Source organism: Formica exsecta, unplaced genomic scaffold, assembly GCF_003651465.1.
Source record: "Formica exsecta isolate Colony F162 unplaced genomic scaffold, ASM365146v1 scaffold26, whole genome shotgun sequence".
NCBI lineage: Eukaryota > Metazoa > Arthropoda > Insecta > Hymenoptera > Formicidae > Formica > Formica exsecta.
This window is the reverse complement of record NW_021849866.1, coordinates 899,056-912,391: the sequence shown is the minus strand read 5'-3', so window position 1 is coordinate 912,391 and position 13,336 is coordinate 899,056. Positions and strand designations below refer to the sequence as shown.

Sequence of the window (13,336 nt, the reverse complement as noted above, 5' to 3'; positions counted from 1 at the left end):
CGAGATCGTCGTGCTCGGAAATCTGGAAAAGATTATCCGCTATATTTATTCGCCGGATATTTTTCATTCGACTAGAGAATAATGCTTTTACAGAAAGTTCAAGATATAAGTGTTACATATATTAAAATATGTAATATATTGAAAAGCTGCATATTTATTTCATAAAGAAAACTTTCCAGCAAAAAAAAAAAAAAAAAATAGATAGACACAATGTCACGCGATTGGCTATTAAATAGATAATTTTTAAAGACCCCTAAAATTTTTCTATTTGACAGCTAATCATATGATATTTTGTTTATGTGTGTGTTTTGCTGGAAAGCTCCCATAGTTTTTGCGAATGATTGTTATTGCTATTTTTTTTCAAACAACAATTCTTTGTTACTATTACTACTGTGACTGTGTCATTATTTTCTAATCCAATAGGGATCGGAATCCCCGTGAATCTCGATGGTTCCCCGGGCTCGGCGAAGCGTTCGGTCTCGCGACATTAATCCGCGAAGAAGCGTTTCCTCTGGCGGATGCTGCACGCTTTCGTCGGTGCAGCAACGCGGGCGGCATTCGAATTGTGCTGCTAAGGCGACTGACGCCGGCAAAAGAAAGAATTCAACAGGGGGAGAAGGGAGGAGGGGAGGTTTGCGGTTCTCTCGCGGCGCAACTAAGGTTACCCCGAGACAGGTCAGTTACACCGCGAAAACGTACACCGTTGTCCTCGACACGATACATTGGGCATCGAACCACAGGAATCAGTTCATCGCGGCTTGCGAAAAGGAGAGGCTCAATGTCGGCCGTTGTGTGTGTCACGGGAAAGGAAGGAGTGCCCGGTCTCGGTACGAGGAACGAGCCTTTAGGAAGTGCGAAGGAAGGAGCGCTCGACGCTCTGATCCCCCAACTACCTGTAACTACCTGTAATAACCTGCCTGCTTTTCTCGCAACACTTTAACGTTCGGATGAGACGGACTTTCGTGCCTGTCTGCCGTTAGCGAAGAGTCGGTTTGCCTGTGACCGCGAAACGATCGAGAACGTCGATTCAGGATGACATTTTTTTAAAATTAAAATTAAAAAATCTTTGATTTAATTTAATTTTAATTAAAAAAAGAATCTTTTTTCAATTTAAAATTAATTGCGCTCATCACGCTTGTCTTAAAATTCGATTCTCTCTTATAATATTATATATAAATAATATAAATATTATATTACTGCGATACGACGCGTTAACGACTGTGCACATCGACTCATTCGCGAAGAAAATATTTTTGCTGGGAGAACAACATCTCTAGTTATTTGATATAACCGAAAATTTGAAAGCGAGAGCTGATTCTAATAATTTATGAGACATCATTATGTGCATATTTGCGTCGCATATTTTTGTATAATCAAAAAACGAGCTAATTGTTTCTGGAAATGAGAATAACGCGATGCATACCACTGTGTCCCGCTCAATCGCATATATTTCTATAGAAGATGGAATGAACATCGAGTCTGTGGTAAATCGATCAGAAGCGAGAATCACGCATTTATCCCCGGCAACGATTAGCGACAGTTTAAGCGAAACGCGCCGCTGTCAGCTGACGGCAGATCGAATCCCACTCGGATGCGAACGAGAGGATGCATCCTCTCGTTTCGCTAACCACCCTGGCGACTTTTCCTCGACGCGAACATCTCCTCCTCGCCTGCCTACCAACCTCTATCCAACCTACCTACCTACCTACCGTGCCGACGACCATCCATGGCTTTCTTTTTCCGTTCCCCCTCTCCATCTTGCACCCCGTGGTCTCTTTGAGCCCGATGCCCGCCGCACAATTTGCGCTCACAGGCCTAATGCTTCCCGGCATTATGCTAATTCCTTCCATTGGGGGCTCTCCCCGAGATATTTGCGCAATTGAAGACTGGTGCCGCGCGTGAAGACGCGCTCGTGACCGCCTTTCTTCGTCTACGTCGTTTCTTTCTCTCTCGCGCTTCTCTCATTGCTCTTGCTTAATTGCCCCGGCACGACATCGCTCGTCAAAACGTGGCGGTCGCCCGCTTTCGTTCACGCTATTGTGCTAATTTACGATTTATGTAAAGTCGTTGCTCGGAGAGATAGCGAGGCTCTTTACTTCGGATTCGTATCAGCACGATAACGATGACATTGTATATTGAAATATATTTTTATTCAACTTTCTCTCTGTACACGATGTCGTTTTCACTGTTTGGCTAATTATTATGGGCAAAAATGTTACGCGTTGTTAAATAATTATGGAATTTGTATACTTACGTGTACCTTTTAATGCTCACCAGTTAGTTTAAATATATCGGCGGCGCATTTTATCGACCTCAAATTCTCGTGTCTCGCCGACAATTGCGTTTCCTAAGGCTCGTTGCGTTCGTTATGTAGAATATCATCATACGGCGAGTCGGTTTTACTGAAAATCTCTTCCTACCCTCTTCGCGATATGCGCTCCTCTCCAGCATTGGGTGCATATTGTGCGGAACGGATCGAAGAGGCGTGACTCTCTCTCTCCCTTTCTCTCTTGCGGTGCAAGCGAGATTTAAAAGATGTTCCACACGGAACAGAGACGTTCCCGGTGGTCGTGACAGCGACTTCAGGGAAGAGGACTGGTTCTCTCTCTTTTTCTCGTTGATGCGAGAGCCCGGTTACGTAGCCCCGAGGGGTTCGGACGTCGTGCTCGACGTACAACGTTGGCGCGAGCCTCGCTTATTATCATATCCGGACGTTTCCTAGACCCGAAGGAAAACCTCTCGCGAGCCCATCTCCTCTCTCTCCTCTCCCCATCTCCTCTTTTTCTCTCGCTTTAGCCGGGGATCCAGAAAACAATCTTTCGCATGCCTCTCGAAATTCTAAGCGCTCGCCGCTCGCGCGCTCGTAAAACGTGCCGATGGAACGTGACGTGTCGACGGCTGTGTTTCGCTCGCGGATGACTGAAGTTAAAGGCGGCTCGTTAGTCTCAACTGGGGATACTTATCCGGGAATCCGGCCCCAGCGATTTTCGCATCCTGGTTAATGCCGATGCGATGATATGCGCATTGCGCCAGATATACATACACAGCGAACATTGTTTCGGATCATCCGTCGACTTTCGTGTAACTTTCAGAGTTGTATTACAAGAGAATAAAAGGGATAGGAAAATTTTTATATACCGCTGCAAACTGCTCTCGATTAACTCCGAGTTCTCTAGTAAAGAGATAATATAATTATTTTTATTTTACTTTATGCAAAATTTTTCAAAAATTTTTATTAATAAATATAAAATATAAATAATTTTGAAAAATTTTGCATATAAAGATACTCTACCTCTACAGTGATAATTTGAGGCGTAACATCAAGACATTAGAGAAGCACATAAAATCTGTAAGTAAAAGAAAGAATATTTTCTATATCATAAAATACCTTATTCTTTCCATCGTATAAAATGATTTGCGTCTATATTAATTTTCTTTGCTAAAATTCGCGAGAGAGAGAGAGAGAGAGAGAGAGAGAGAGAGAGAGAGAGAGAGAGAGAATGTGTAACTGACTTGGGAAGCGTAACGTAATTTATCGCTCCCATCCTTGAATATTCTCCGGGCATGTGCATATCTATGTTTACATACTTTATACGCAGTCCAACGTGGACATGGTGGACATTAACGAACGCTTAACGAAGACTCGCATTATTTGTCGACGAGCGAATTCCCGTGGCTCGACTTTGTTCGAGGGCTTCTCGCGCGATACCGCGGTACGAGTAAATAAATCGCGGCGTTGTAAACTAGGCTAGATGAGCAAGAAGAGGCCGCTTTGATGACTACTTTTCCTCGACGAGCGTCGGGCTCGCTCATTCCCTCGCGAAAGCCGCCGAATCATCTCCCGCGTACGAGTATACTCGTCTAATGTTTTTCTTGATGCGAGGCAAGCAAGCGAGCAAGCAAGCAAGCTTACACTGTTCAATCTCTACCGACGGAAAATATCGCTGAGAGGATACGCACAAACGATGCTGCGTCACTCTTTTCCTCTCTCGCCTTCTTTGTGAATGCTGCGTGTGTCTCCGCCAGATATCAAGAGAAAGAGAGGGAGAAAGAGATAGAGAAAGAGCACGACTACTTCCTCCCCACCTTCGTCAAGGGTTAAGCAAATATTAGCATTTTACTAGTTAGCAGCTGCATTGTCATCCCCGTTCGCGGAGAGAGCCGGGACTTGCGTTTTGTCATTTTGTATCCTACCGTTCTGCGCTCTTCGATCGTTTGCCTTTATGTCTACGACATAAGCATTATGACGTTATCCCGGGGATAACGAAGAGGAAGGCCATCTTCTCCTAGCGCCGCGCTCTACGTCTATTTTATCTCCGTAATTTTCCTTTCACATGTCACCGGTCGTCGTAAGCGCGCGCACTATTACGAGGTAACGCGCCTGTTTAAGGTGCAAGGTCGCAAGGCGCTGTTAATGCATTCTTAACGCCTAGCGCGAACGCGAAAAAAAAAAACGCGCCTGTTTATTCTAGCGATTGTCGTAATAGTGTTGGTGCCGGCCTTTTGACTCGCGCGACTACTCGGTGACGTTCTGTTGAAGAAAAGTTTTTCTGGACGGCCGCGATAATTCTCGCTTCGCAAGAGCGTCTTGTTGTTGTTAGAACCCGCCGTCGTCGAAAATGACACTGACGCAATTTTTACGTCAACTTGGCCGTTATTTTGATAATAGCATCTGTCTGTCAATCGAGAACAATTTTGTGCTGTTTCTAAATTCAATGTTTTCATCGATACGATCGACGATAGTCAACTTTTCACTGGTAAATGTTTATCATTTTTTTTTTTTTTTTTTAAAAGCGAAAGGAATAAGTATTGACGGAAATTTGAAAAATTTGATAAGATAAAATGCAATTGTCAAATTTCTTTAAATTTAAGATTCAAATAAGCTGAATGTTTTTAATTAGAAAAATAAGAGATAGGGATCTTAATTAATCGAGATCGATGATGGTCAATTTTTCTAATTTTTCTCGTATTTTTTTTTTATTTTAAAAGCGGAAGGAATAAATATTGACGGGAATTTGAAAAATATGATAAGATAAACTGCAACTGTCACTTTCTTTAAATTTAAGATTAGAATAAGTTAAATTTTTTCAACTTTTCAAAAAAAAAAAAAAAAAAAAAGAGATGGGAATCTTAATCAATCGAGATCTATGTACGTGTCGTATGAATAATGCGTTATTGAATGTAAAATTACCAATAGCAACAATTTTCCTTTTGACGATGGAGCGCGATACGAAGCGATCCCGATGATGCAAAGTCAGCCGCGCTAACCGCACGCCTCTCTAGATCAAAGATCTAGGAATGTGCCGGCGATGATCGCCCCCGGGAGAAATCGGTTTATCACTTTCGCCGATAATTACGAGTCCGAGCCGTCTGCCGATGTTAGCGGTAATTGCCTGGCGTGGACGAGAGAAAAAAAGAATTAAAAAAAGAGAGAGAGAGAAGAGGGGGCTTCGCGGCGAAGGCGACCAGTGACAATGCAGTCAGAGATGCGGTTTCTTTCGCTTTTTGCAGCTCGGTTTGCGTCGGTGCTCACCGACCGACCGCCTCGCCCTTTTCGCTTTTTGCTCGATCGGGTGCGCACCCAGGGAGACCTTGATCGGACGGACGCGATGGCGCAGAACGGGTCTGCGGGCATTATCAATCACCGGCCTTAATGGTAGCCTCAAATACATCCTCGCTATCTAGCCGATCCTCCCTTTAGCATCGCGGATGAGCGACTTTCGCGCAAACATCGCTGTATGAGTCGTCAAGCGAAGTGCTGGTGGAAGCATCTCTAAGTAAAAATTAAGCTTCAAGCACATGTAGATGGAGACAAGATGGCAATGCCAGATATACATTTGGGCGTAATAAATCTTACGCTTTGATTATATAAACAGATGAGAGACATGAATAAATAATGCGAAATTAATTAAATAATAACGTAAATAGATGAACGATTTATATAAGTAATTAAATTATCACGTAAGAAAAATAAACGTGTTTTTTTTATATGGACGAGAAGAATTTTAAATATAATCACACACACATATAAACATAAATTATACGGTTTATAACGCATATATATTTTTATATTTTCCTAAATAAGTCCGATTATATAATTTTGCGAATTTGCATCTTGTCTCATATTTATTTCGTATCAATTTTCAAACACGACTGCCTTGATATATCGAAAAATAAAAAATTGTGAAAAATAACAATTAATTACATTTATATCAGAATGTAAAATCTACTTTACATTGTTCAAAAGAAATCCGCGATATTCTTCCACAGTCACATCCAGCGAATTTATTTCACTACATCGCGCGATCGCGATATGTTAATTTTATTATTTCCCCGCAGATTTCATCGCTGATGTCATACTAGAGAAAAAAAAAAAAGGGAGAAGCGCGATAGATCGTGAGATATCGTTAGTATACAAACTTCGTAACACTCACGATGTATTCCACAACGGAAGCGATGTCGTTTTTCTGCGCCCACGTGTACACGGTATGCACACACAAGTCGGCATGCGTGCGTGCGTGCGTGCGCGCGGCCTCCATTAAGTCTTTAAGCAGCGGGAAGGCATGAAACTATGAATTAGTGCGTACGGGCGGGTGGGGAGGGGAGGTGAGGGAGAGGAAAGGGGGGAAAGTCTTAACGGGGGCCCAGCGGTAATTCCGTGGCAACGCCACTTGCCACACGGGGCCGGTTAATGGATTTGCAAAGCGCCAATTATATTTCCGATGGAGCGGGAAGAGGCAAACATGAGCGAAGGGAAGATAGATAAAGAGAGAGAGAGAGAGAGAGAGAAAGAGAGAAAGAGACAAGAGGTGGTGGCCTTTAGGCGCATTTGCGAGAGCGATGTTGCGTTGCTCTGTGCGGTCCCGGTAGCGTGCCCGAGCTCTCTTCGTGGGAAAACCAGCAATTTCTCATGACGCGCGCGTTTCTAAAGAAGGGGGAGGAAGAGGGAGATGGTACACAACACTCGATCGACCGGCCCTCCCTCTCAATGAGACGCGCATTCCGATCCGCTTTGATATATTTATCTATCGCTTCTCCCATCTCTCGCTCTTTATCGCCCCGTCCGCATCGCCTCCTTCTTTCACTTCACCGGGATAAGACTATGGTCGCTCTGATCGCCGTCGCCGTCGCCTCGTTCCGATACGTCTCTCGGGGTCTATCCTTTAAAGAATCCGCCGGCCACTCTCAACCTTCGATTGCGCGCGTTTTATAGTCGTATATGTATATGAAGCGTCGAGAATCACGCAGCTGCTGGTGACGCTCGTGTAATAAAAGTGAATTATAGCGATAGTTCGAATCAGTCAGAGGACCTTCCGCCAATTTTTGCAACGATCGTTTAATTAGTGCGATGCTTGCCCTTTATAGAGCAATACTACGCGGTAAGAAAGTACAATAAAAAAATTAGGGATTAAGTCGACGAAAATATCTATATAAATAATATGGACCTAAAAACAGTGATGTTAAAGGCTAGTCCTGTGTAAAAACGTTGAAAATCGTATGCTATGCTTGCAAAATAAAATTGAATTAATTTTATATATAATTATGTTTATAGTCCATTTTTATAAGAAATTTTATGTGGTTTAATAAAAAAAACTTGCTAGTTGTAATCTCATCTGCTGCACGATTATTGCGTGTGATATTTAAACAATAAATATATTTATTTATACTTTTATAAAATATATTTACATATGTGATTCAGCCAACTTTTGTTACGCTTTCACCGACATAAACGGCAATATCGCAATAATTGAGATATCTAAAATCAACGTAATTTTACACAGAATAACTCTTTTAATAATCATGAATTTTGGGACATGTTCTCTTGCGGCAGTTCTTTGACCCATCGACTTTCACTCGTAACACAGTGGCCGTAAAGTCAGTCTCTAACGAGCATATGTGAGTTACATAACATCGTCGAATGTTCGCGGCGAAGGCAACTCTTGACCTATTTACAATAACTCGTTCGTATCTTCTTCTTTGACATCAAAATTCGCATTTCGATCTGGGTCATTATTCAAAATAATCCTCTCTTTTTATAGGATAATTTAAATATGTCCCATTATAATAGAGACATGACACAAAATAAAATAAGAATCTGTGTAGCAGATCCTAAATATGTAATTCTAAATAAAAAAAATCTTAAGTGATTAAAATTAAAATTTTAAGGATTTTCTTAAATTATTAATCTTAAGAGCTTAAAAGTTTAAAATCTTAAAAGTTTAAAAGCTTAAAATCTCAATCAGATTACATATACGTATAATAAAAGTAAAATAATATACATAAAACTACTTTTTATTTGCAAAGTTAATGGCACTTTTAAAGACGAATATTTTTCCCTTTATATCTTCGCTAAAATTGTTAAAATTATTCTCCAATATTTTATCTTTCATATCAGATCTCTCGCATTTTAATATCAAAGAAGAAGGAAACGCTCCCTTCGCTGAAAGCGATGCTTATATCGACACACAAAAGGTATCCGCAATTCCAATGGCAAAGAAACGGCAAGGATTGCGAAGCAAGAAGCCGGTCGCGTCCTTCGGCAAACAGCAGAGGCCCTTTTATTTTCCCTTCGTGTGCGAGCGTACCCGCCGGAAGACGCTTCTTTCATCAGTCGACAGCTATCGCCCGTGTCTTCGGCTCGTCTTTTACGCTATCACCCGGTCGTTGATGAAGTCGTTAACGGCCCCGGATCGAGCGTAATGCACGTACACCGCGTTGATGCGGCGAGCAAATCACTACGGACGCATGCGGGCGAAGGTGCGACCATAAGGGAACCGGCCGATGGTAGCGCGAGAAAAGTAGGGGGAGAAAGGGACGAAAGTACGAAGAGGAGGGGACGGCGTCCTGGTCCGATGAATGGATGCTAATCGGGGATTTGGCATCTTCCCTTCCGTGGCATCCGTGACCGGTTTTTCGAGTGTACATATTTCAAGCAGGCAGCCCGGCAGCAACAGCAGCCGGGCCCGGAACACAAACTGGCAAACGGGCTCAATGAACCTCATGAATGATGCAAGATGCAACGATGCGTAGCCGTAATCGTAGATATAGGTATACATTGGTCCCATCAATCGAGAGTACCTAGTAATGCGCACACTAATTGAGAGACACCCAATCATCATATATCTCATTAGTTGCTAATTTATGTTTCACACAGTTGCATCTCTCGAAAATTCTTTTCGGATGTTTTTAACGGGACATTTCGAAATCGCTATAATATCGATCTTTTTTGTGTACCAAGATATATATTTATTTATTTATTTAGAAAAGTATATTTATATCAAAGAGTATATATATTTATATAAAAGTATTTACATTAAAAATTGTCGGTTTTCTGTAATTATAACTAAAAATTCAAGGAGATCATTTCGAAAGTCTCTATGCTAATATTTTCGAAAGAAAAAGCTTCGAAGTTTATTAGCTATAACTTTTTAACGAAGCGTTTCCGGACCTATTTTTATACAAACTTTTTTCCGAATTCAATTTCCTATAAGATCCTGAAGTTTTATTGACCAGACTTGGAACATCCTGTATTATCTTGCACACTATACAGTATTAAAATACTTATAGAAACGTATGAGACATAAAATCACATGACAACACTATTTAACGAAGCAACATGATTTTGTCATGTATATTTGCAGGCGAAAGTCACGCGTATCGCACAAGAATATCATTTCCCAAACTCTCGCTATAGAAGATCGAAAGGCTCGTTTTATAGTCAGCCATAACGAGGCCGTTATAATTTTATTTCCGCGCGTCGGGGCAAATGCGGACGGACGGCGGGCCGATAATTCCAGTAATAATACTTATCGGTGCTTTAACGAGCATGATAATGAAAGAGAGAAGAGACGCCGAGCAATTTCAACCCCGTTCCCCCGACAGTGTTATCCTTTCGGTATGTTTAATGTACAAAAGGTTCTCGCTCTCGCGTAAGCAAGAAAGAAGGGAGTTATGCCCGCGAGAGATTGAGAGAGGAGCTCACGTAGGAGTGAGCTATCGCAAGGAATAAGCAGAATGTCTGTTTTCTCTCCACCTCCTCCTTGCTCCTTTCGGCTCCTCTCGCTCGACAAATAACAGTCAGTGCCAATCAGCTGTGATTGGAGTACGAAATAAAATGCGGGCGCTTCGTTGCCGAGTGCGCGCCGCCCGACGGGCAAATCCTCACCGACTATATGGTATATAATTACCGAGATTATACATATCAACACACACAACTGGAGCGAAAAACACTGACCTGGTTGTTAAACCGCCGTTGCCGCCACCGCCGTTCAAGTTCAGTATCGGTGAACAGGTCATCGGCTAAAGTGCCGATGTCGGGTAGATTGTATCTTCTACTCTCGATCATTCTAGCTATTTATAAATAGCTATTTTCGAAATCGAGTTCCGTCTCGATCGAAACACGTAATTAGATCGACTTTGATCATTGATCGACCTGAAAAAGGTGGATTCTCGCGATCGTTCGCGATGACAAATCTCATTCATTAGTATTTTATTTCCCGTTTTTCGCAAAAATAAATTATAAGAGACCCTATAATTAAATACAAAAATATTTTGCCGAATAATTTTTCAATTAAAAATTAGAGCAATTATAGATTGAAATAAATTAAAAAATGTCGAATATAGATAAATGATTGTATTTTCACTCTCGGTCATTTTAGCTATTTTCGAGATTGAGTTCCGTATCGTAAAAAACGTAATTGAATCGATTTTAATCGACCTGAAAATTTCTTCGATCGCGGTAACGAATCTCGTTCATTGGAATTTTATTTTCGTTTTTTCGCGAAAATAAGTTTTACTTATTCAAGTTATAAGATTGACAATGAGTTACAACTTTAAAAGCGCGAAACTCGAGTTATAGCGTTTTCGAGCGAAGCAAATTTGATTGTTCTATGAGCGATTAATGACATCATAAACTCCATTTCGAATTAGATTAATCAATGAAATACTTTGAGTAAGCGTTTGATTGATTAATCGGGGCAAAGAATCTTGTGTTTTAAAGTCAAAATAGCGTCAAACGGAATGTACTTTATATTATTTATATTAGAAACCGGCCGATGGTAGCGCGAGAAAAGTAGGGGGAGAAAGGGACGAAAGTACGAAGAGGAGGGGACGGCGTCCTGGTCCGATGAATGGATGCTAATCGGGGATTTGGCATCTTCCCTTCCGTGGCATCCGTGACCGGTTTTTCGAGTGTACATATTTCAAGCAGGCAGCCCGGCAGCAACAGCAGCCGGGCCCGGAACACAAACTGGCAAACGGGCTCAATGAACCTCATGAATGATGCAAGATGCAACGATGCGTAGCCGTAATCGTAGATATAGGTATACATTGGTCCCATCAATCGAGAGTACCTAGTAATGCGCACACTAATTGAGAGACACCCAATCATCATATATCTCATTAGTTGCTAATTTATGTTTCACACAGTTGCATCTCTCGAAAATTCTTTTCGGATGTTTTTAACGGGACATTTCGAAATCGCTGTACTTTATATTATTTATATTATTAATGTATTATTTATATTAATCAGATTCAAGACCATTCATTTTCGATCGAACATATGTTCATGGAAAATTGAGTTCAATCGCTCTCAGACCGATCAAATCTTGCTTCGCTCGAAAACGCTATTAATTACTCAATCAAGTCGAACTTTTGTCGAATAATACGATGGAACTAAAGTCAGTTTATCTTTTTCCTCGAAACAAGAATATATCTCGACATTACGCGAGCTGTAGATTCGCGCAACTGTTTTCGTTTCACATATAAAAGCCGAACCTTACTCGAGCGCGCGTTTGTCCTAGCAAACGCATGTCGGCCGGCGTTTCAGGACGGGCCTTGAGATGTCTACATGAATATTTATAAATGCGCAGAGACGGGCACAACGGGAGGATGCTGCGAGTCGCGGGGATGCAATGCTGCAACGCGGACTTAAGACCGGACAGCGGATCATTACGGGCGGCGACTCGCGCAAATCGACTTGACCAACTGTAGCGGCGCGCGTTAAGCATCCGACAAGAGAGAGAGAGAGAGAGAGATAGAGAAAGAGAGAGAGAGAGAGAGCACAATTCGTCCCTGAGAACGCGTCCTTTGTTCTCGTTGTGCTCGGTCGAGCATTATGTAAGGCGCGTTCGTTGATAGCGAGAGCGCAGGTCTCGTCGCATATAAAGAATATAGGGAGGGGGAAGCGAGGCATAATAATCCATTCAGGTAGATATTGTTAGTAACGGAGCCGTGGCGTGCGCGAGAGTGTCTAGAGTCGTTAGTGACATGAAAAAGCACCGCCCTTGCTTACGCGCCGATATCATCTCCCCGGCGTATCCCCCGGACGGGTAAATGTATATTCGAGAGAGTCACTAGGACTGCGTGTTATTCTACTCACGTCTTAGGCCACGACAACTCGATGCGCTCGGCCCGATGTGATTCTGAATGGCATGGCATCGCGCACCAAGTCTACACTACTCGCCACATATTTCACATCGAATTCTTTTTTTTTTTATTCTCTTGCATTTCATATCGGAAAGTACAATCTTGGAATTTACGCGATTTGTATTATATATATACAGAATGTTTCATAAATGATGGGCAAAATTTCAGTAATGGATTCCTGACGCTTAGAAAATAAAAAAAGGTTATATCAACATAGGTCCGGAAATGATTAATTTCTGAGTTATTAAAGTTTTTGTGACACAATTCTCGTCACATCGTTTTAGAGGCCCGTTTAAAGGTATCAACAATGTTTTTCAAGTGATCGCCGGCTTATGTTTATGTTATCGTGTATTAGTCTTGTTTACAATTCCATACTTTTTTCATGTATACACGAATACTGCCGTACGTGTGTCAAGAACGCTGAAACATACTTTCAAGTTTAGTATCCTCTAACGCGTCTCGCAACAACGATCGGAGTAAATATCGAGACCTCTCTGTAAGTGAACGATTTTCTCATCAAATTATAATTCGTGGGTTATCCTTGTTAGAACGCCACATATCCTTCTTCGCTTATCGTACATTCTCATAAGATCCTTGTGAGTTTTTAACTTTAATAATTCAGAAACTAGTCATTTCCGGATCTACATTGACATAACTTTTTTTCTTCTCTAAGCATTAGAAATTTATTACTGAAGTTTTGCCTACCATTTATGAAACACCTTGTATATGTTATATCTATTTAAACAAATTTTTTCTTTCTTAACGTTGTATTTTACACAAAGAACGTTTCAAAACCATGCAGCATAAAATTCTGTCACAGATATATTTAACAATAAATTCAGGATAAAAAAAGTTTAATGATAAAAATAATTTATGTAATTTTCACGTCTTTATATATAATATATCTATT

At 41.3% G+C, this 13,336-nt stretch overlaps 1 protein-coding gene across 1 annotated transcript in view; it reads right to left on the bottom strand.

Moving 5' to 3' along the window:
* Window positions 1–3,320: 3,320 nt before the first annotated feature.
* Window positions 3,321–13,336, bottom strand: part of LOC115236790 — a 112,009-nt gene continuing 101,993 nt past the window's right edge. The window contains exon 4 of the mRNA XM_029809481.1: window positions 3,321–3,347. Within this exon, the coding sequence (XP_029665341.1) occupies window positions 3,321–3,347 (27 nt within the window). The remainder of the gene's footprint in view (window positions 3,348–13,336) is intronic.